At 38.9% G+C, this 24,552-nt stretch overlaps 1 protein-coding gene and 1 long non-coding RNA gene across 5 annotated transcripts in view; one reads left to right on the plus strand and one right to left on the minus strand.

The window, feature by feature from the left end:
* Window positions 1–1,820: 1,820 nt before the first annotated feature.
* LOC104147600 (uncharacterized) lies at window positions 1,821–19,419 on the minus strand. Its single transcript, XR_694924.2, has 3 exons — window positions 19,190–19,419; window positions 16,953–17,041; window positions 1,821–2,486 (listed from the first exon to the last, which is right to left on the minus strand). It is a non-coding gene; the product is annotated as an uncharacterized lncRNA (long non-coding RNA).
* Window positions 19,420–19,730: 311 nt separating this feature from the next.
* ERCC6L2 (ERCC excision repair 6 like 2) overlaps window positions 19,731–24,552 on the plus strand; it is a 75,687-nt gene continuing 70,865 nt past the window's right edge. For all 4 annotated transcript variants that reach the window (XM_068926900.1, XM_068926902.1, XM_068926903.1 and 1 more), the window contains exons 1-2: window positions 19,731–19,873; window positions 23,412–23,836. In XM_068926900.1, the coding sequence (XP_068783001.1) occupies window positions 19,855–19,873; window positions 23,412–23,836 (444 nt within the window). In that variant the 5' untranslated portion in view covers window positions 19,731–19,854. The remainder of the gene's footprint in view (window positions 19,874–23,411; window positions 23,837–24,552) is intronic.

The following is a 24,552-nucleotide window of genomic DNA, read 5'->3' on the forward strand; positions in this document are numbered from 1 at the left end:
AGTTTAGTATCCTCTCTTAGGATAGCCTGCCACCACTGTGTAGCTGCTTACAATCTTTAACGTACTTCTTATAGGTATTCAAAAATGAAATGTCCACCACTTAATCCAAAGTTAAGACAGGGCTTACAATCCCATAGCTGAGTATGATTCATCAGCCCTCACAAGATAAAAGACTGTGTGGCCCTCCTATGAACTTGAAAGGTACAACTCTGAAATGATAAATAACAGTGCCTCAGGCAGCAAGGAGAAGGAGAGGCAGGGTGTTTCTTTCATCGTACTCAGGCATTGCTAATAACAAAGAAAAACTATTCCTTAAATAAAATCCAAGAAACTGTAAAGCCAACTTCTCAACTGCATGGTAAGCCTTTTTCTCGTGGCTTTCAGTTGAGCTGGCAGACAGTATCAATTTTTGCTTTCTGAGAAAGGAATGCTCTCAGTCCTGCTTCATAAGCATGTGTCTGTGAGATAAAATTTCAGTATTATCTGTATTAAAAAGGACTTGTTATCAATTTAAGTCGCCTTTCAAGAGGCAAAGGACTTTCTTTTACTATCAACTTATCTTTGGTTCTTATTCTCTACACCACCCGTCAGAGAAGCTTCACTGGTATTGTCAACAAATGTGAGCTTCAGTATATAGCCAAACTAAAGAAGTGTCTGAACTAATGATACATGGGATGGAATAGATCAAATATGCATTGTCTTCTCATAACCTGAAATTTCCCAAAGTCATCACTGTACAAAGTTATGACGTCATCTGAAACTCTCAACCAAGGACCACTTGTGATTCAGATCTTTAAGAGTTTGTTTTCAGTAGAGAATAATTTCTATGTTCTGTAATATTCGCCAGAGTTATACCAGAAGACTGTGCTGCCATTCAGAGGGATCTGGACAGGCTGGGGAGCTGGGCAGAGAGGAACCTCCTGAAGGCCCCTTCCAACCTAAACGATTCTGTGATTCTGTGATTTAGCTCTATGAACACAAGACTAAGAGGCTTACGCACCCAACTGGTTCATACATTGTCCACTTGGAGGGCATTTCTGTTACTGTTAGTCACAGAGGGCACTTTGGGGGCCTAGCTCTCAAAGCATTCAAGAAGCATTTCCATTGTTTGGAGAGTGTCAGAAGAACACAAGCCAGCCAAAAATGGATCATCTTCTGCAATAAGACAGAAGCATCTACCATAAAACACAACGCATAGGCCACAGCCTGACTGCTGACATTACCTCCACTGTGGATCATAAATTCAGCTAGGAATGACTGTCCCCGCTATTTTGGGGTACGCCCCATTCCTGTATTCTTAGTCAGCAAGAATCTCCTCTCCCTTCCTGAATCTCACTGCAGTCCTAGGTTTTAGGAGAAACCGAACTGTAGTCCACTGCAAAGGACTCATAGGGCCCTGGTAGAGAATATTTTGCTTGTATTTTGCATATGAAGAACAAAATAAAACTTCACAGAAGCCAACACTAAAAATATGGAGCCTACCTTAATACATGGAAAGCTCTGGCAAGTGACAGTGCCTTAGGAGGCAGTGCTCTGTCTCAGGTCTGAGGGATACCTCATTCCCACCCTGTCTTGTCCCCATACAAATCCTACAAGTTTGCCCAATTAGGGCTAGCTGTAACCAAGAAGCCCCACTGCAAAGTAGAGTTCTGTAACCCCTTCTAATCAGTAAGGGATTTGCAGCTATAGTGCTGTGTCAAACCGCTGAACATGAAATGCACGATAACAATATTTTGAGGAAGCTCCCCACCCACCCACCCACCCACACGCACACACCTTTTCTCTTTTTTTCACGTCAGTGGGAATGACTCATCACAGTGTAGTGCTGAAACTCCAGAAGCTGTATTTGAATTATGGTGACCTTTGCGGACAGTAAATATCTTCCATTTCTCATGAGGAAAACAAAAACACAAGCCCGCGCGCTCCATGTGGAGTATGACTTGATTCTTTTCATCTAGGGTTAGAATTGTATATGTTTATTCGGTGTAGCAATGGTGATACATAGCAGGGGGCTGTAAGTATATTCTAGAGGGCAGAGGACTAATAACAAAAAGCAAAGTTTGCCAATGTCATCTTACAGCTGCACTACTGGTTCACAATAGTATTTACTGTTATTCTCACATTATGTGTTAGGGAATAATACTCCAGACTATTTAAGCTACCAGTTGTCAATTTGAAATATCCTCGAACTAAAAATACTTCACAGGAGATGAAACATTGATTTTGCCCAGTTTTGGGGGAAGAATTATCCACCCTCAAAATCTACCAATGCAACTAATTCAGTTAATCTAATTAAATTACCTAAATCTCTCAGTTATACACACAGGTAAGACTTGTCAGGAAGGGACAGTCTACAACTACAGCCACACATAGAGGGGGCCTCTGTCCATGGTGCCAACTGAGGCAGTTCCTTGTTCGCTGTCAGGTGAGTGGCACAGTAGAAGATCAGAAAGGATGAATCCTTAGCAGTGCAGTATCTGAGGAATCTGAAAGATACAATATGTCTCTTTAATTTTCTGAAAGAACCTAAGCATAACCAAATTACAGTCATCCACTCTTTTTCTAAAACAAAGGTGTTAAAATACTATTCATGTAACTCCGTATGTGGAGAAAATGGCTTTGGTCCAAAAAGCATATAGTATAGACAGATAACAGAAAAGACAAAAACAGCAGCAGGCATGCAAGAGTAGTAAAATGACACAGCAGTGATACTGAGCTTGTGTCTTTACCAGTTTTCTTCCCATATATTCTTCATTTTTTGCCCTTGTGCATTAGCTGCCATATAACTAAAGGAAATAATAAGCTAAATGCATGAGCATTAAATGAGAACAAAATACAGCTCAACAACCTCAAAAGCCACTTCTCTGCATAAAATAAAACTCAACCTAGCAGAAGCTGTACCTTTTAAACTAACCTTTCCTAAAAAATACTTATTTAAATTAAACTCAGGTAAAATGGAAACACAATAAAAGTCCTTTAAATAGCAAGCCCATTTGTGGAGGTGCCATCCCTTTATTTGCTGTGAAAGAAAACAGGTCCTTAGAAACTGCATTATAGCTCCATCTGTAGGAAGCATGTACATAAATAATTTTGTGAGTCAGCAACTATATACCTGGATCTCAGTTCAGGCAGTTCTTGCATCCTGTTTTTGAAAGCCTAGAGTTCACACATTAGGTCTCTACTCATAGCTCCCTCTCATTCTACGACTCCTTCCTGAAGTCAGAAGGAAAAATGGAAAAGGGGAGGCAAGAAAGAAATAAAAGTGAGGTCATAATCTATGCCTTCATCCTAGCTAAATTAACTGTTTTATATTACTCAGAGGAACATTCTAAACTAAAAAAAGCCTTTACTACAATACGGGATTGTGATAGAACTGGAACATTTTTCAAAGCTGAATCCCTTCCTTGTGCCTTTTTCTTTGTCATCTCCAATTTTAAGGCACAGTATTAAAATAGTAGCCAATGATGATTGTTCAGTTAGAATAAATGTTTTTTCTCAGGAACAAATAGCGGTTCTGCAGGAACTAATTCTTGTGGAACTCGCCACACTGACAACCGTTTTCACAGTGCCTAAATGCCTGTGCCTTCACTCACGCTATGAGGCCACAGCTATAATGCATCTGAAGTAAATATATAGCAATATCAATAAATTACATAGGTGTTAGCACGCTCACCTAGAAGTTTCAGCTATGATCAGATACTAAATTATCCAAGCTACCTTTAAACTGTCTTGCTTGTGTGCAATTATCAGTTTCATTTCAAGGAAATACAGCACAACACAGGCTGTAAAACCTACATACAAAAATAAAAAAACCCACCCTGGCTAAGCTCATTTCTGCTGTGGCTAAACTGCAGCTTGATATCCAAATAAGCTAGTTTAAAGCTACATCAGTGTAAACAAGCTGAAGGACAGGTTTTCTGGTATAACTACTTTAATACAGCTACACTTCTGAATTCTTCTGATAAAGATACTTAACTGATAAAGACTTACACTGGCAAGAAAGTACTTTTTTGGAATAACTTATCATATTTACCTCAATAAATCAGCAGTTTGCTGGTATAAACAGGTTTCAGATATCATACTACTTACACTACAATACTGAGATCAAACATTTTTGTCAGATGAAACTGCCTTTGTCAAATGACAGCAGTTGGTTTCAACCATGTATTTTCATTGAAAGAAATATGCAAATTTATATACTCCATTTTCTTATCCTAGAGGTACATGCTTTCCAAATTAAAGAGTTCAGAGAGAATGGCTGAGCAATACAATCTTCTCTGGTTATATTATGCAAATGGAGATAACCACATTAGCTGACTTAGAAGAATGACTTCTGTGTTTATATAAAATTATTTTTAAACGGTTCTGGCATGAATGGTGCTGTTTCATTGCATGCCTACATATTTTTGTACCTCTGCATCTAATTCTGTTTGTGGTCCTTTGATTTTGGTGTGGAACTCAAAAATTTTTAGTAGAGAACAACATGCTACAAGTAAAAGTTGGTCTTAGAATTTGAGTGTAGCAGTGAGAATCTAGAGTTTAGATCTAAGGATTTTTTATTTCTAGTTGCTGTAAGTCTTCCTTTTTCTTGGGGGCAAATCTTTCACTCAACCACCTTTTATTTGGTTGCCTAGCTGTAAAATGGTTTACTACTCTCAATATATGTTAAGATATGTTATTGACTAGGTTTCAGAGATTCTACGACAGAAGATATTGTCACTATTAAATAACACATTTGAAGAAAATTAATTAACAACATCATGCAGTTTATAGTGTATTTGTTTTCCAATTATAGGTTTATCCCATTACCTATTTCTAGTATGTTCCAAATTTTGTAATATAACAAAGCAGAGGATTGGCTAATCATATAGTTGTTTCTGTAATACATGCAGCTCGTTCAATATTTGTGAGGTATAGTATCTGACAACAATTTCAAAATTCCTCTAGTGGGCGTTGGTCGCGGTTGGCTATGTTTGCTCCTGGCGAGAACTTAAAGGCGTAAGCTCTGTTTGCATTGTTATGGCAATGCGGACAGCACATTAGCATGAACCCTGATTCCTGAGAATGATGTAAACTAGATTTACCCTGCAGGAAATTCCCTCTAGTGAATAAGATGAAAATAATTCTTTTCTCAAAAATATTCACTCTTAGTCATGGAAAAAGTAGGACCAAAGTGCTAAATATGATGTATGAATCAAAGTACAGGCCCAGAGATTTTGGCTGATTTCTCTAGATCAGGACTTTCAAAGGACCTCTGATCATAATGAATTCTGGTTGTTCCAGTGAGAGCTGTGTGGCAGCTGATAAAATGAATTCAGTCATATGCACTCTGCTTGCATTTCATGTCTTATCCTTTATTTTGCACCATAGGTATTATAATCTTCCATTTGGCTTTGCAAAGTAACAAGATGTGATGGTAGCACCTACGAGACTCCCCTAATAATCTTCAAATCTTCTGGCCAATTTCAAAACTAAAGGGGTGACAGAATAACTGAATTTTAGGTAAGATTAGGTCATAAGTTAGGTGGTCATATAGTTCAACTTCTTGCTGAAAACCTGCCTAACTTCACGTTACATTACATTGCTCAGACTTTGTCAAGTTCTACAAATCTCTGAAGACAGATTTTCTGTCTCCTAAAAAATATCTATGATAATTGCATGTCTACAAATTCAACGAAATCTTCCATCTGGGTAGAGAGGCCAATACAAATGCCATTGTCCAAGGAAAGGCAAATGGGAGACAGCTATAACACATTTTGCTTGGCTGCTACAAGTTAGCTGGTGGGCTGATATCTGAGATTATTACAGCCTGTGGAAGGACTGGCAAGAAAGAGCCTTGTGAACAGTATAAAGCAAAAAATAAAAGCTTTGTTAGGTCTCCTGTTTCCAGAATAGTTTGGGTTTTTTAAATGCTAAAATTAATAAACACAAGATGGTAAGCAAAAGCTTAATTTTTCATTACTTTTTCACTCACGAAATCGAGTTCCACTTCATGAAGAGCATTTTCAGAGTAGAGATCTAGGAAGTATATATACCTAATTGGCCCAGATTAAGAAATGTTAATTGTACACCTCTTTCAAGTAAATGTAAACCATCTAGATTGATTTTAACTACAATTCAGTTTATTTTTGAAGGTCAAATCAGATGGGTAGGGCTTTGATTGTTATGAATTTAGTGCCTAGTCCTGCAATTCTCACAAGTCCATCACTGTGTTTGCTGCTGCAGCAGAGAAACACTTCAGAGTAAAAAACCATAAATTGCTTCAGAACAGACTTCAGCTTCCTTGATTAGGCTGTAACACATAGAGTTCTGTGCATTGATACTGATGGGGACTAGTAACATACACTCAGCTTAGATTCTTCTAAGCCTAGCTAAGCTTAGATTTATAAACTAGTCTAAGGATCACTTGACAGCACCATATGCAAGACTCCAGCGCTCTATTACAAGTTCAATTTAAATTCTTACAAAAATTCTGTGACCTCTCCAGATAATTTTAGGTGTTACTAAATTTAATGTAAGAACATGATAATGTTTCTAATTTCAATATGATACACTACTCAGTTACATTTTAATGTCTACATATTTGTCCATAAGTGCATTCCTACTGATAAACAAATGCATTAGAGATGTCACCACAGAGATAGAAGAGATACAACTGAGGCATTTGAGAAGACACAGAAATTCCTGAAATTTTTAGGAAAGTACTAGATTATTGTTAAGATCAGTTAAAAAAAAAAAACTCACAGTGGGCACTGTTAATATAGAAATTTTTGATTATATATTTTTCATGATGGTCTGCAAAAGTCCACAGCATATCTATTCCATGTGCTGGCAAACTTTAAGGAAGAGACAGAGAATGAATCTTTTCTCTCTTAATGATTTTCATCAGAAATAAAAATATCGTGACTGCAATGTATCCTTATTATAGCTTTGAGACTGTTAAATTGTGGACCTCTCTGAATGTCCCATTACAGTAAGAAAACATATGCAAGTTTATTGAATAGGCAGCTGGCATGCCAGTTGCCCAGGAAAGGATGACAAAAATCTTTCTAATGTAGTTTTACATGCACAAACCATTGCACTCTATCAAACACATCAATAAAAAACCCTTAAATGAGTTGATATAATTTGGTACACTACATGAGAGGTATTAACATAGCTAAAGTAAAGACCTTTCCAAAACAAGAGCTTAAACAAAATTCATTTTCAGTTTGATATTGATACTTTGCCTTTGAGTACTAAAGAAAAATAGCTTAACATGATATAAATAAATCTCAATATAGCGTTAAAGGTTACACTTGAGCCACTCCAAGAAATAAGCTATACGATGCATGGTAACTATGGTTTCTGCATAACAGCAATATTTAGCAATCCAGCACTATACGTTTTTGAAAAGGAGAGTGACATCAAAACCGCTAAGCATTTCAGGGATTCAGTAATAATAGACTGATTTTGTATTCTTATTTCAGATGTGGAGGTTTGTTTAACCGACAAATTGGATTTTATTTCCTAGTCAACTATATCTTTCAATGACCGATCATCATCCTGCCCTGAAATAAATGTTACCTGATTAAAGTAGTAAAGGTTAAAATATTTAAACCACATGCTGTAGATCTCAGAAATCAAGTCAAGATGTGTAAGGGTAAGAATTATTAGCAGATTTATGAAATCTGCCCCGAACAAATTAATTCATCAGTTTAGCCAAAGGCCTGTCAATGAATTCAAGAACCTTTCAAAAAATGGAACATCTGTTGCATATTTAAAGGTTCTGTTTACATGTGAATGTAGTGGATTATTCTTTCTGAGATGGGATACACAGTTTACATAAATGTATTTGGAAGTTAATTTGGAATTGCTCTCATGTCTTTGAGGATCAGGGGTAATCCATGGAGGATTCTAACAATTACTAGTCCTGAAGCCTTTGGAGTGATTGAAGAGAATTAGATTTTGAGTGAAGCTGAAAGATATATACATAAATCTGGATAATGACATGGTCAAAACAACCTATTACCTCATAAGAGTTAATAGTAGCCTTTTTTTTTTTTAAAGGAAGCAAGATTATATGGCTTTTTAGGAACAAGATGGATGTGTCTCTGCCTTCTGTGGTCTTTCTGGGATGATGTAATCATTTAGGCTCTAATTTGTCCTAACAATAACTACTGACTAATCTCACTCTGTTTTAGAAAATCACTTAAGATAAGACTTAAGTCCCACTCAACTGAAAGAATTTAAGTAGTTCACTGTCTTGTTGTGAAAGGATGGTACTACTCGGAAAATCTGAATTAAGCAAAAGTTTAAGCACTTGTTTTTTTTCTTCTATGTAGCTTGCCCTAAAACATAATATTTCTATTTTTAATGCACACCCTACATCTGTAGGAAACTGATTTGATTGTCCTATTTTGTACTAGCTAAATTAACTTCATATACATGCAGATATAGCCAGCTAATTGAGAATTTTTAATCTGTTTTGCCCAAAGTAGTCTAATAAGACATTACATGCACACAAATGAATACAAATGCTATTTATATCTCACAGAAGACATGAAACCTCAAGTTAACAATATGACTGAGGAGACCTCTCCTTTGTTTTCATTTTCTCTAGTGGCTGAAGTTACCTATTTATTCTTATGGTCCTAGTTGTTGTAGTAGTTAGATGATAAACATCAGTGAAATCATGATAGCTGCACGTCTGTTTTACACAGAATTATTCCCTCACAACCTATACGCACCGCGTTGAGTACATGACAAGTTAATCTGTTAAGAAAAAAATTTTACATGCAGTATGAGTGAGTGGCTGTGGTAAGAATGCTCTCGGGAACATTTATTTTGCTATTTTTTCCCTTTTATTTATATCTGTGACTACAAGTGTAGATTTTCTCCATATTTTTATTTTGTTAAAGTCAGTGGACTACATTTGATAACTGGCCTAGGGAGACAATTATTCCTGCCTTACTTATACCTGAGAGCCCATATGGAAAGATTCAGCTTCTAGGGCTGATCACGAAGGGATAGTTGAGTTTGAAAAGGGGCTGCGAAGCACTAGACTGGTGGTGATCTTGAGTGTTGTGGGAAGACTCGTAGAAGCAGAAGAAATCGAATGCTTTGTATTTTTATTTTTATCTGTTTTTCCCCCTTTTGTCTTTATTTACCAGGCAAACTGATGTCATGAGTTTTCTTTGTTTAGGGAAGGTGAAATGAAGCATTTTGTGTGAGAGAGCACTATACTGAAGAAGGCTGGTCCACTGCTCAGTGCAGCCCTGTGACAGTGCAACTAACTGAATTACAAGTCTACTTAAAGTCAACAAGCAATCTTCTTCAGAAACAAAGTATTCTTCCAAAATCCAATAAATGCCGAAATCCCTTCTTCACCCTGGTCTGTTCCTTAAAATGTGTTAGCAAAACCAGAGTGATTTTAAACTAATTCGATAGCAAATATTTCACAAAAGAGAGGCATCTGTTCTATTTAAAAATGAGGAAAATTTATTAAGGAAGGGATCCAATTTCAGAGTAAAAGTGAATAATTGCTTTTTATTTGGCTTCAAAAAAACAAAGGAAGTTTAGTACCTGCTTTAGAGGTAAATTCAAGCTAGAAAAAACAAATGTTTTTGATGGTGAAGGTAATTACTTAAAATATAAAATAAATTATTCTATAATTATATAGATCTATAATTCTATAATTCTGTAATTATATATATCTATAATTTATAAAATAAATTATTCTATATGCTACATCAAAAAAAAGAAATTTGGGATCAACATAGAATTTACTGCCTAAGGTGAAGCATGGAAAATAATTAAAACAGTGAGATTCAGACTGACATTCAAAGTAATTGAGGATGTGCTTACAGTTGAGGAAGCTATTTATGTTTGATTTGGACAGTAGGGCTTAGTTATTATGGCATATGACTGGCTATTTCATTTTATTAGCTTTTGTTTGTTGATTCTTGTATTTGAACAGCTTTAATTATAAAGTAGGAATGCGTTTCAGCTTATTTAGGTAGCAGTGACATACATAGCATAAGCGTGTATGTGCACATGTACAAACTGATAAATGACGTCTTATTTTGAAAAAAAACTAACAGAGAAGTTATGTATAACAGTGATCAGGTACCTGACAATGATTATAAGTGACACTAACCTAGCCAAAGGCATGCACTGCAACTTATTTCTTTATTTAACATATAATGCATTTCTTATTAATCTTTCAAATTAAATTAACTTTGAATATAACTGACTTAATAATTCCTTTGATGCTTCCCGTTTTCCTTTTATCTTCAATTTTATATGTAAGGGAAGACCAACAAATCCATCAGTGGTTTTACTGCTACTTTAATGGATCTATCTGTGGCTGGTGTTACAAACAGTTTCAGGTTGTTTACAAAACAGTCACCATTGGAAAAGGAATCACAAATTTGTCTAAATCAAAGATATACTTTGTAGTATATTTCACATTGTGTTATAAAACGTCTCTGTGCTTGGGTTACTAGTTTAATACATTTGTTACACTGAGAGCTGATTCAGCAGAAATAATCTCTGACATACTGCTCCCAGACGTTTGTGGTTTCTGGCACCAATGGCAGTCTGATCTTCCTAGTAAATGAGGTTAGCTGACTTCAGTGTTGGGGGAATAATTCCCCAAGAACAAAAAATATCCCTGCCTGCTACATGTGCACTCAGCATTCTTACATGTTTTGTGGGACCTGACTGGTGAATTGTTTGACAGCCACTACTTGTCTAGCTATATTTTACATCTTTAACATATTTGTACACAGCTATAACGTTCCTTTAAATATTCCACTTAATCAAGCTACTCTGTTTTGCTAGATGTGTTGTATGAATAACACTGAGAAGAAGCACAAGAAATACCTTGTAGGAAGCACTGCATTTTATTCATAGTATTGGAACTGGATTTCTTTTGTTTAAGCAGGAATCAAATCTTTTAACAGAGTTTCAGAGTTCCTTGCTTTTTTTTTTTTTTGGTATGTATGTCTGCCCATGTTTCCTTAAAAAAAGTAACGCATCACATTTTGGCTAACACAACTACATATGAAAGATGCATGTCCAGCCTTCTATACTAAATCACATTTACATGTTATCTGCTGATAAGAAGGCCTTAGAATCATTACTCTTTCATCTCTCAAGGACAGGTAACTATCAGTTACGCGAGAAAGTAAACAAAAACCTGTGTCCTTCCCCCTCTTTTTGTGCATGTGCATTGCTTTTAATTATTTCCTTTCATGTTTTGGTGTCAGTCAAAACTCAAGAAACTGAATTTAAGCTGGAAAAAAGAAAATTTTTTTGGTTTTTCCTGAAGGGAAAAAGGGATTACTGGCTATAAACTCAGCTGTAATCTCCACAAACCATTTCTATGATTACTGTTCCTAATGGAAAGCTCTGTTCCATTTCTGAAATAATTTTTATTTGTAAAATGAAATGTGAAACACATAATAGAAGATCCTCTGAAGAATAATTCTGCTGATTTGGTTTAACTAGGCCCAGCGCATGACTGAGACTGGTCCACAAGTCTTTCAGACGTTCACACATTTTTCTGAAACGTTCAAAACAGCTCTACACAAGTACCTGCTGCAAATCCAATGGAGCTGAGAAGCCTTATTATCCAGTTTCCACTCCAGGCAATCATGAAATTTGAGTGTTGCTAACATGATCCATTTACATACAATATTTATTTAAGGACAAAACTTCACATTTTCATCAAGTCACCCTTTAAGCAGACACTCTAGGGAAGTGAATCAATACTTTGACACACTTGGAATCAGTCTCTAAAGTTTATTCAAGCTGAATAACACATTATCTGGCAGATGAACTTTAAAGGACAATTTTGCGGCACGTAATAAGAATTATACTATCCTGGCTTCTAAGAGTTTAAGATTTAGGAGCGTGCAGTCTGTTTCCGAAAGAGAATGAGTTGACAATACAAGGGATTTCTAATATATTTATTTAAATTCTCAAAATGTTATCTATTTGTTATGCTAAAGTGTCGTGCAGCATTCCCAGTCATGCTGAGTTAGCAGTTCTAGGCGTTTATTTTTAATACTGAGAACAGAAAAGAGAAAATTACTTGAAGATCTTGTAACTTAGTCATGAGATTCCTATTTGTCCATTTCGCCAGCCTGTTGTGGTCCCTCTTGAATGGCAGAACACTCCTGGTGTATCAACCAGTCCTCCCAATTTTGTATCATCTGCAAACTTGCTGAGGAGGGACTCTGTCCCATCAGCTAGGTCACTAATGAAAATGTTCTGGCCAGTACTCGCCCCAGTATTGACTCCAACATATACCACCAGTGACTGGACTACAGCTGGACTTTGTGCTGCTGACCACATCCCTTTAGGCCTGGCAGTTCAGCCAGTTTTCAATCCATCTCACTGTCCAGTCATCTAGTCTGTACTTCATCAGTTTGTCTGTGAGAACGTTAACAGGAAACAGAGTCGAAAGCCCTGCTGAAGTCAAGATAAGCAACATTCACTGCTCTCCCCTCATCCACAGAGCCAACCATTTCATTGCAGAAGGCTATTGCGATTGTCAGGCGTGATTTCCCCTTCCTAAGTCCATGCTGACTACTCCCAATCACCTTCTCGTCCTTAATATGTTTGGAAATGGCTTCCAGGAGTGCTTCATCATGGAAATGCTTCATCATTTTCTCGGGGATGGAAGTAAGGCTGACAGGCCTGTAGTTCTCCAGGTCCTCCCTCTTCTTTAAGACAGTCCTCAGGAACCTCCACCTATCACCCTGACTTTTCAAAGACAATTGAGAGTGGCCTCACAACAACATTGGCCAGCTCCCTCAACATTCATAAGGGTATCCCATCAGATCCCATGGACTTCTGTATGTCCAATTTGTTTAAATGTTCCCTAATGATCCTTCTCAACTAATAGTAAGTCTTCCTCACCCTAGACTCCCCATAGGTCTCAGGGGCCTGGGATTCCTGAAGGCAAATCTTACTACTGAAGACAGACGTGAAGAAGGCATTGAGTACCTCAACTTCAGGTACCTCAGCCGCAGGCCCACGTTCTCCCTCATCTTTATTTGGCTGCTGATATACGATTAGAAGCCTTTCTTGTTGTCTTCCATGTTCTTCGTCAGATTCAGCGTGAGGTGGATTTTGGCTTTCCTGATCCTCTCTCCGCACATTCAGACTGTATACTCCTCCCCAGTCACCTGACCTGCTTCCACCTCTTGCACGCTTCCTTATTATGTTTGAATTTTGTCAGGAACAGCTTGTTGACCCATGCTGGCCTCCTGCTGCCTTTGCTTGATTTTCTGCACATCAAGATAAATGGTTCTCAAACTTGAAGGAGGTGATCTCTGAAAATCAACTGACTCTCCTTGACCCTCTTTCTCTCCAGGCCTGTAGGCCATGGGATTCTTACAAGCAGATCCCTGAACAGGCCAAAGTCTGCTCTCCTGAAGTTCAGGGCTGTGATCCTATTTGCCTTGTTCCCTTCTCTCAAGACCCTGAACTCCATCCTTTCATGGTCACTGCAGCCAAGGCTGCCCCCAACTTTCACATTCCCGACCAGTTCTTCCATGTTGGTAAGTATGAGGCCCAGGAGGGCATCTCCCCTTGTTGGTTCCTCGATCATTGATGTCAGGAAGTTATCACCAATGCACTCAGAAACCTCTTGCACTGCTTGTGCCCTGCTATGTTGCCCTTCCAGCAAATTGTTGGGGTAGCTGAAGTCCCCTGTGAGGAGGATGATGGCCTGCAAATGTGAGGCTTCTTCCAATTGTCGGAAGAAGGCCTCATCTACTTTTTCTTCCTAATCAGATGGTCTGTAGCAAACATCCACCACAATGTTGATCCCATGCCAGTATGCCCTCTCATACTAACCCATAATCTCTGAGCTGGCTCCTTACTGCCCTCCAGGCAGTGTCCCATGCATCCCCACCGTTCTCTCACATAAAGGGCCAATCCCCATCCTCGTTATTCCAGCCTGTCCTTCCAAAACAGCCTGTATCCACCCACAGCAGCACTCCAGTCGGGTGAGCTATCCCACCATGTTTCCGTAACGCTGATGAGACTGTAGCCCTGCAACAGCACACAAGGGCTCTGATTCCTCCAGTTTGTTCCCTGTATCAGCTGTCTTAGCATACACACACTCCAGAGTCAGGCTGATTTCCATGAAGAAGCCTAAGAGCTTCTTGAACACTATTAGTGGAGAATGTGTAAAATACTGTAGCAAATGAACTCCCGGGAAGACAAAAGGCCTTCCGAAATGTTTGTTTCATTCAGTGCATATCACGTAATTAAGTTCTCAGTTCCTCTTTGTGCCGCTTTCAATGCTGCCATTTTTATCACTGAATTGAATAACAATTGACTTGCATTTTCAACAGTTCCAGGTGCCTGTCCTTTCTATGGGTTTCAGTGAGGTCTGCAAATGCTGACTGCATTTAAGGCTCACTAACTTGTTTTGTTTCCAGACATACTGACGTGAAGGTTGCTGTAAATGTGACTAAGCTGCCCCTTTTAGATACACGTCAGTTAATTTATCTCCCGTCTCTGTCGAAGCAGAGCGAACAGGAAGGCCACAACGTTACATCTGAAATGCTTTCAGGGATATAGCACATCTTTAAAAAGTGCTTATCCCCATCATCCTGTTCATTCTGGCTGTTATCTGAGTCTAACACTCCTCTTAGGAAATCTAAACTAAGTCAAATAGGAGTAGAGTTCAAAGTTTTATATGGAGTTTGGATAAGTATTTGAACTTTTCAGCAATGGCAAGTTTTTCAAAATGAAGTCCTTTTACAAATCGTTCTATGGTGAGAGGTATTGTAGATAGCCTAGCAAATAACTTCTAGCTTGAGCTAGAAATAATTCCTTAAAGAAGAGCTCTTATTTTCTAAAAACTTTTACAGACACATGAAAGAAGTAAATCAATTCACTGGCCTCTGAAAACATTCTCATTATGGGCTAGGTCCTATAAGGGTACTGCAGGAGAGAAGTCCTAATCTACATGGGCCAGCTTCTCTCGTGTTCTAGCTTTTTTTTTCCAAGTGGCATAAGATACAGAGGCTGCTTGTAGTTTGCTGGAAGAACCGTAATGGCAGAGGAAAACTCTCTACTGGCATAAAGCTAACCAACTGTTCCTGTTAATAGTGCCTTCCTCCCTTTCTTGTCCCTCTTGAAGGAACACATTAGAAGAAGGCAATAGAGATTCACTCTAGTGACTTCAGTGGGATTTTGAGGTACAATTCTGCTTCTAGCTAATTCATGGAGGTTTTACCACTGACTGAAAAGCAGACTAGAATCCTTGGAGTCTAGGTAGAATTTTATTCCTTGTTTGCTTTTTAGAAAAATTAAAGTGTTTAAGTAAGAATTTAATGGTTCTTATTTCATTCTATTGTGAAGTTGTAATACTGTATTTGTGACAGTAAAATAACAGCTGTAGTCTGCAGGAAAGAGTCTTTATTAAACACAAAGATCTCCATAAGAATGAAATGCAACATAATACTGGTTAAATAAACACTTTGTAGTATAAACACACATCTATCTTCAAGAACAACCCGGTGTAAAAGTCTGCCTTAGTAGAACAGCCTATACTCTTGCTGATTTTTCTAAGATGCTCTGAGGACTGAGGTGTATTAAGTGTTTGAGGTCATGATGAAGTTACATTGTGTTTACTTTGCCAAGTTTTTAAAATCTGAAATGTCATCCTGTTTGCAGCTTTGGTTTTATGAGAGTATGTTTCTTGTCACATTCCTTTTGAATGAATGCAGTAAAGTATATGATTGCACGTAGATTTCTAAAACAATATAATTTATTGGCACTATATTACATTCAATTTTTAAACAACCTCCCCCAGTATAGGTGGTGCCTGATGTTCACGTAGTTTAATGGTCCAGAAACTGTTTTAGTGCTTTGATGCCAGCTACTCTCCCATTAGTCTAACAGAACTGGTTAACCAAACATAATCCACCTTTCATTAAGTTCAGGTAGAAGCAAATTCTGGCTAACAGCAAAGCAACTTACGGAAGCAACTTAATGTTGCTTCTGGCTGCAGAAGTCTTCATTAATCTCAGAGCAGGCAGGTAGGAAACAGCACATAGAGCCATACATTAGAATCTCTATTGCCGTACCTTGTCTCTGAAAATATTCTATGCACAAGGGTGTAGAACTTTCATTAGCCAACCTAGCTATCTTCATTGTACCCAACGCTATTGCAGATGCACCAAGGACCCAGGCTTTCTTCTCTAGTGCTTAATCCCTCCCCAAAATGTCATTAAATCAATTGAAATTGTCAGATAATCAGTAACAATAGATATTCATCACAAACTGATGTATTCTGCATCAAAAACATAATCAAAGTTGCTTTAAAAATTGATCTTGCGTGATACTTACAAATGCCTAATTTTCATTAATGAAACTACTTACTATTGTGCTATTAAAAATACATTAATGTGTTTGTCCAAATAATAAAGATGTGGGAATTTAGGCTTTTCCTGTAACATTCTATTAAATTACCACTGAATTATGAGGCAAGCTGGCCAGATGCCTGGGGTGGGGGGGGAGGTTGAATTTTTTTGTTAAGAATAAGACGGCTGTTAATTACTGAGTTTATACTTTGCAAGGTGTTACTGCATCCAGTTAAGCTCTTCTGATAATGGATAGACATAAGACAGTTGTGGAAACTGGTCCTCTATCACTTAAGTCTTATCCCCAAAAGCCAGATCTTATTGCCTGTACAGTATAAAATTTACCATAACTTATTCATCTTTCCTCTTTATAATACAAACTGTAAGATTGCTCTCTGAGTACCACAGTTACACACTCCATCAACTATTCTCCCTGCTTGTTTACTATTACAATTCCTTCTTGGAGAATAACTTTAGTTCCCTTTTTTTCTGCTATGGATTTTGCTACAGATTAAGGCTGCAATGGGAGGAAATTCAGTTACAGGATGTTTAGTATACATCAAGATGCCAAATAATTACCTTTCGCTTGGTCTCAAGGGCTGCTTTTATGGCACCTGCCAAAAGCTAGTTGCTGTCTTGTATTTCTGGCTGGGATGCTGACAATAAGTCTAGAAGCAAGCAAAATAAAAAAACAGATGAGTAATCTGGCACCTTACTGAAAACACTGGTGAAAAGAACAGTGCTGCCCAGTACGTTAAAAGGAAAACATTTAACATTAAAGCGGGCATTTATCCAAGATCTCATCCTTGCTTTGGGGCTCAATGTTTGAACACACCATCAAATACAACAGTAATCTTTTCTGGAGCATGCTAATTGTTTCTGAGAGAAAAAAGTCTCTGAAAACTCAACAGCTTTCACGCATTCATTGACTGTACGCTTGGAGTACAAGATGATATAAGTAGAATAACACAGGATTGCGTCCAAAGCTGGTTACAATTTTCTTGCAGACATCAGGTTTTCTTAAGACTACCCAGTACACGACTCTCTCTTTTCAGCAGCTTAAACAAGCAAGGATAAAATTAGCCAATAACCAATTTACGACACAATGACAAGATTTGTAGATTATACTAACCGAATCACAGTCTTGCTTAAATAGTTTGCCTTGTAAATTAACTTGCCTTAAAATGTTTGAAATAATATATTAAACAACTTCGCTAGTTAGCTTCTTTTGGAGACTACGTATAGTATTTGCATGACTTTCACTATCTGGAATATAGTTCTGAGACTCAGAAGGGGTTTTTGTTCAGGATTGTTTTTTTAAGGGTGGAAAAATTCCACACCATTCCATATTCATTTACTGATTACCTCTCGCGAAAGCTGCACCAATTTTTTTCCACTTTTACATTTAGCATTTTATGAAAAAAAAAATCCAGGTGTACATCATCTCACATTACACTCAGATTCCTTCATTCTTAGACTTTCTAGCACACTGTGCCATCAGCAAGGAGTCAAACATAAGTGGCTAACCCCCCCAGTGATGTGAAAAGAAGCACTGCTGTCTGGTCAGAGCACTACAGTGGAAATTAAGAGAACTGACATGAACTGTTCCTCCTTTGAAATTGGTGGGTTTGCTATTGAATTCAGGAATTCAGTGCAGCCTGAATTTCTGAAGACTCTTATGTCCTGTTCCTGGCTCTGCCACTGACCTGGTTTGTGTCATATGACAGGTCCTGTCACTATATTCCTTTGTAGAATACTTTTAAGACGTAGAGACAAGAAAGAAAGAACAGAACTAAATACTTTATCAGCTATCTCCCTTTACACCTTTCTGTCAGCCTATACTGTTTCACAGAACATTATGAACCAGCATCAGCTCCAGCATATCTGTAAGCTGGTAACTACTTTTCTGCTGCTCATTGTTTATTACTGGCATTCCAGAAACTGTCTATCTGGTATACAGATATTTTTAGCTTACAGAAAAATCAAAAAAATAAACTGTTTAGACTACCTCGCAATAAACTTATAATTCAATCATTTAGGAAGAAAGAGACAAAAATCAGTTATTGGGTTATCTAGTCTGAAAGGTGCTAGGTGCTCTGAAACTGGCACAAATAACTGGAAAAAAAATTGTTCAGTGTTCTGTTTTAAAATGGCTCAGGAAGCCATAAGACGGTAAACGTTTATTTGTTTCCCTTGTTAGTTTCGAATTTGACACACTATGTAGAAGCAAGTCATCATCTGATTCTAGAAAAAAATACACGTACAAAACACAACTTACTCTGAATCTAAATCTCTGTTGAAAGGGGGGGCCTGCCTGCTTGACTTTTTGCTGATTTGAAAGGTTGTGATCAGTTTGTTAAAAAGCAGTCCAACCCAGACAGTTCCCTTGATAATAAAAGAAGCGCTGTCATCAGCTTCAGCAAGAAAATGTAGCTTTTCTGGAAAAGAAAAAATCTGCAGACTTCAGTATGCTTACAACAAACTATAAGAGAGCTGACAGCCCTGAAGATATGTGAAAACAGTAGCAACGGCTGAAAACAGCCCGATTAAATTCCAGCTTCGGTATACACGCTCCACTGGGCTACATTCACGTGTGATGCTGTATTTTTTGCTTGTTAATTTGCACAACAGCGTTATGTGCAGCAGATTAGACCTCTGAGCACTGCTACGTTTTTGTTTTTGCCCTTGTGCGTGCTGCAGCAGAGCACAGCCCAGACATTCACTGCCCCCAATACCAAACTGGATTTTGCAGGGGACTCTCCCCGCCGGCAGCTCACAGAGCTGTGGCTGCCCTCAGGCCAAGCACCCCCAAGTACCCTGCACAGCAGCACTTCCATCTGTTGTCCGTGAAACGCTAGTAACCACGAGAGCACCGGGCCGAGAGGCGCCCGCCCACGGCATCCCAAAGCCTGGAGGCTTCGTTGCCGCCCTAAGGGCCCAACGGCCGCGCGGGAACGCCGGCAGGTCTCGCGAGACTTCGCCCGCTCCGCTCCGCTCCGCTTCCCTTCGCTTCCCGGCCGTCTCCTTTAAGAAAAAAATCCCGCGCGGCTGCTCTTCTCGCGATACCTGCCTCCCCCCCGCCAAACTTGCGGGTCGAACAGCCACCGCCCGGTGAAGTGGGGGCGGGGCGGGGCGGGGGGCACCGGCCGGAGGAGGAGGAGGAGGAGGAGGAAGGGGGGGGCGTGAGGGCTCGCACCTGCAGCCACCCGGCCCGGCCGTCACCCCCACCCCGTGCCTAACCACCCCCCCCCCCCCCGCGGACCAAGCGGCGCGGAGCTGCGGCCGTTGCCGTTAGCGGCGGCGGCGCGTTCGGCGGCCTGGGCGAAGCCCTGGGCTGCGGCGCCGGGCCTGGCGGGGCGGCGCGGGGCGGCGAGGGACCCCCGGCCCTGCCGGCTTGGCCGTGCGCCGCGAAGCGGCCTGCCTGGGTGCGCTCGGCTGCCTCGCAGGCCCGATACCGAGGCGCGCCTGGCCATAAACTAAAATGTGCGCTGGTGCCCCAGGTAAGCGTCTGTCAACGGTGCTTTCGGAGTGGCGCTCAGGTCGTGATTACTTGTAACGTGTGCTGGGGTGGGAAAATAACGGTTGGCTAAGGGCTGGTCCAGGAGCGCCCAGGCGCTTGGTAACTCACAGCAGGTGCGCGCACTTCTGGGCGGTCCCTCACACTCCCCGTGGGGAAGTGTGTGCCTGTGGACCGGTGTTGTGGGGCAGTTGGCCCAGGGGGGCTTGTTTGACAGTAACTTCTATGCACGTCTCAGGGCCGAAGTGCTGTGAGGCCTGGCCTGTCTAAATACAAAAAGCACAATGGTGTGTGTGTGTCTTAGAAGCGTTCAGGGAGAAAACTCTTTTCAAATTCAGACCGGCTTATAAGAAGTGTTCATTTTGAATTTGTTTTTTGGGAAAAGCGGAAACGGGTATTGAATTGAATTCAAAACATCCTGCTCTGGTGTTTTTTGGAAGGAAACATTTTGATTTTTGTTAGTGTTTTTTGTTTAATAATTTTGTATTTCGACTTGATAATTTAAGAAAGGAATTTTTTAAAGAGTATTGCATGCTTGAATTCTGTTTTTATAGTTTGGGGGAGGGCATGAGAGCAAACTTCGTAGCCTAAGTGGCCAAACGTCAGTAGTTACAAAGTATTCATACTTGTTTTGCCTGTTTTATGTAAGAGCGGTTGTTGGAGTGTCTGACAGTAGGCCGTTAGCAACATGATTTAGAGCAGTTGATATGTATAATGGCACTTTTTCCAAGTCCAACACGGTGGATATAGCCAGGCATATTAAATGTCACTTTTTAGCGTTGATAGCAAGTGTACTAAATCATATTGTTATACCCACTCCGGGAAGTTATACCAAGATAAACTTCTTCATTTAAAGCTAGAACTCTAAGTAGTCATTTTGGTTCACAAAAAGTTTATGAATTGGGCGCTGGTTAAAGTACATGCTCTTACATTGGTTTGTACACCATTACTTTGCAGCTTAGGCTCTAATTCTAACAAGTTATATGCAAGGTCATAAAATGCAAGTGAGTGCTCAGTTAAATTCAAAGGCACTCTAATCCTAAATCATAGTTTTAACTTGAGCCTTTGAGGGTTTTTTTTTTTTAAGACTATTTTATTACTTTTCACTTTAGATATGACTGTAAAAGAAAGTAGTTACCCAAAATTTGCAAAACAAAAAATAAAACGAGAGAAATTTACAGCATGCTATATATAGCTGGTTTCATTTTATCAGCCTTGCTTCGTGATTTTGAGCAATTGCACAAAGATTTAGATGCTACTGGTAGAAATTCATCTGCGTGTTTTTTTCACATGTATTTGGGCATGCATATGAGACAGTAGAAACGCCTTAAAATTTCAGAGATGAGTGGCATACAATTTGTTGAATACCGTCTGTACTTCTGCGTCCTTCATCTCAAAAAGCTACGTTAGAATTGTAAGCCTCAGTGAAGATCAGCAGGAATGGCTGAAGGTATGAGGAGCTTGCTTACAGGGATCTAGCTGCGGGGTGGGACTTAGCCTGAATAAGGATGATGCAGAGGCATTCTGGGAAAGATCCAGAAAATCATGTGTGATATGGAGCCGATATACAGAAATGGATGGGTTATGATCTCGTTAGTATAAGTACATTTAGGTTGTAGAGTCCATGTTTACAGCAGGCAGAAGTTTGTCATGGAATAGAGAGCAGACTATGAAACTCCTAGTCAAAAGACACTGAGTGCAAGAAGTCCGCGTGTGCTGAAGGGGGAATGGAACAGGTACTTGGGAAAGACATCCCCCCTACTAAATAGACAACCACACCTGGCTGAGGAGGTCTACAGAAAATAGTTAAGCCTGGAAAATTTTAGAAGAAGGTTATTCTATATGCTTGTGTTATATTTACTGTTATATTTACTGTTCCCTGGATTTCAACTTACGGCCTCTGGTCATTAGAGAGTAGTGGGCTAGATGGACATTCTTATGTTCTCTTTTATTGTATATAATTTAATTATATTTAAAATTTTAAATATTGTCGTCAATCTAATCTAATATGCTGAAGAGAATAGTCCTCTGAGGATGCAGGTCCAGGAGCTGGGGAGAATGCCTCAGAAAATGCTGAAACGAAACCCTCTCTAGGTTTTTGCACTGAGGCATAACAATAGGGGAAAATGGAGTTTCTTGACTTTAGGACTTCCTCTTTTCTGTTCCTTACCTATCTGAAAATTAACTGAGTGGTGTTTCTATTTCTTTTGTTGCCTCTGCACTACATCAGTATGCAGAGAAGTGCACAGAGAGGTGTGTTGCCACTGATCATAGGCAAGAAGTACAAATACTACTTGTTCTGGTGCAAAATTATCTCTTGCTGCTTTTCATAAAAACCTGTCCCAGATGCCTCTCACTTCTGCTGCTAATGCTTTTTCACAGAAGTAGCAGAATGATATTCCAACAAATAAATAAGAACAATAAAAGCTCTGAAATAAATCATCCATATTAGTTTCTTTGGTTTGGGGAAGCTTAGTACAGGAAAGCTGAAAGTTGTTTCCGTGTACTCAAAAAGACAAGAACACTACCTCAGTTAAAGCTGGAAAACCTGCTATGCAACCATTATTTCCTAGGTCTTTCTCCTTGTGCTATAGAGAATAAAAGCCTTTATATTTTCTAATAAGGGTACTTTGTTGGATGTTTCCTTGTCAATCTGATATATATTCTCCAAGGTCCGATGCGCTGTTATTTTTATCTTCTTCTTTCCAGTCTCTATTTGCAGCATATATTCTTTTAAAAGTTCTCTTTTTATGTGAAATGTAAAACCAAGATAGCTGAAAATGAGCTGTTTATTTATTAATTTGTTGTTAATATTTGTTGTGCCGTATTGAGGTTATACTCAGAAGATAAGGAGGAACAGATGTTACCAGCTCCAGGCTTGACTGCTGTGTAAGAAATTGATTGGCTGGCTAGCCACTTTGATGAACAATGTAGGGAAATGCTATGCTACCATATGTTTTTAAAGCACACCTCTGTTACTCCGGAAGTCAACTTTTTTTTCACCTGTGCTAGACTTCCTTAGGAGAAGGACGATGTTTTCATATTTGATTACGTTTGTAAAATAATTTATTGAAGTTACAATACTAGATGCAAGTAAATCAAAAGGTGCATCTAATATAGAAGGTCATTTTGACCAAGTCATCTGGTTTATTAATTGGACTCTAAACCTTCGGGCATCACATAGCCATGTTTGTTTGTGTGGGCATCAGAGAAATCTTCATGGAATAGCTTAGTGTATCAGAGTTTATTTTCTACCTCAGATTCTTTAATACAGACTTTCAGGTGTTTCCAAAATAGCACTGTTTTAGCAAACTATAATGTTATATGTAGCTCAGGATTTGATTCAAAATTGTAACCAATACCATCGGTTTAGTGCTTCCTTCAATAAAATCTTGCATCTTATGCTGTTTGCATTTTATCAGATAAATTTGTATTGAATATTTTGGTTAGAGTGAGAAAATGAAATACTTCATACGTTTGGACAGGTTTTCACTGTGTTTTTTGTTTGTTTTTCCTCATAGATACATGGCACGTTGGAGATAAATGCCTTGCCCCTTGTCTTGAAAATGGGAACCTTTATGAAGGAACAATAAAGTTTATTGAAAAGGACAAGAATGGGAAATCATTTGCTGTTGTATCGTTCTTGGAGTCTGAAGAAAGGAAAATACTAATAACGAAACTTCATAGAGTAAAAGCCAGTAAAGGTCCTTGGAAAAACTTTATATTTGATGATGATGATCTGGAAAAGCCTAATTTTCCTGACCAGAATCCTCCATCTCCTGCAGTAACTTTTAAATTATCTGACAATGGGGATTGTATCCCGTATACAATTAACAGATATCTGCGTGATTATCAAAGGGAAGGAGCCCAATTCCTGTATGGACACTATGCTAATAAAAGGGGCTGTATTCTTGGAGATGATATGGGCCTTGGAAAAACAATACAGGTATTTTTTTCTTTAATGGTTACACTGAGAGAATGGATTTTTTTCTTTGGGAGTATGTTATCTGTGAGACATAAATACCAAATAAATAAATAATTTAAGAAAGGCTCCCTCAGCGGAGTCTAGCCTTCCTTTTCTGGTAGAGAGTTGGAGGAGGCAGAACATGATCATTCAGGACAGGATTTAGAGCCAGGAGCTGTTGCTGATTTAAGACCCCCTCCTCTCAGGCCACAGAACTGGGATGTGGTCTCTCTTACTTTAAGGCTGGGCAATTATAATAGTTAAAGTGCTACTGTTCACTTTATACTGACTGTGTTTAGAGGATTAATACTTGTGCATCATCAACGTAATTCACATTGGAGTATATTAAAAGTACTTTACACCTCTTACCTGACCACAGCAGTTTAAATGTCTTGCCTTTTTCCTGAAAACAAATGGTTTGGCTCTACTGGGAAATAAAGGATGATGTTTCATTTATTCCCATTTCTGGGGAAAGCGTTAAGATGTTCCATGTTGTTATTATCACTCTGTTGCAAATAGGAAATATGTGTATTGGCCACTTCTTAAACTACCACGGACAAGAACTCTAGGTATGCAAGTACTCAGAATTGCAAATATTTGATTCAGTGTAGTAATACACATTGATTTGAGATGGTGGCAGATTGCAAAAATAATTTGAATTGTCTGTCTTCTCTCTTGTATTTTCTGAATATCAGAGC

This window comes from Struthio camelus, chromosome Z, assembly GCF_040807025.1.
Source record: "Struthio camelus isolate bStrCam1 chromosome Z, bStrCam1.hap1, whole genome shotgun sequence".
NCBI classification, from domain to species: domain Eukaryota; kingdom Metazoa; phylum Chordata; class Aves; order Struthioniformes; family Struthionidae; genus Struthio; species Struthio camelus.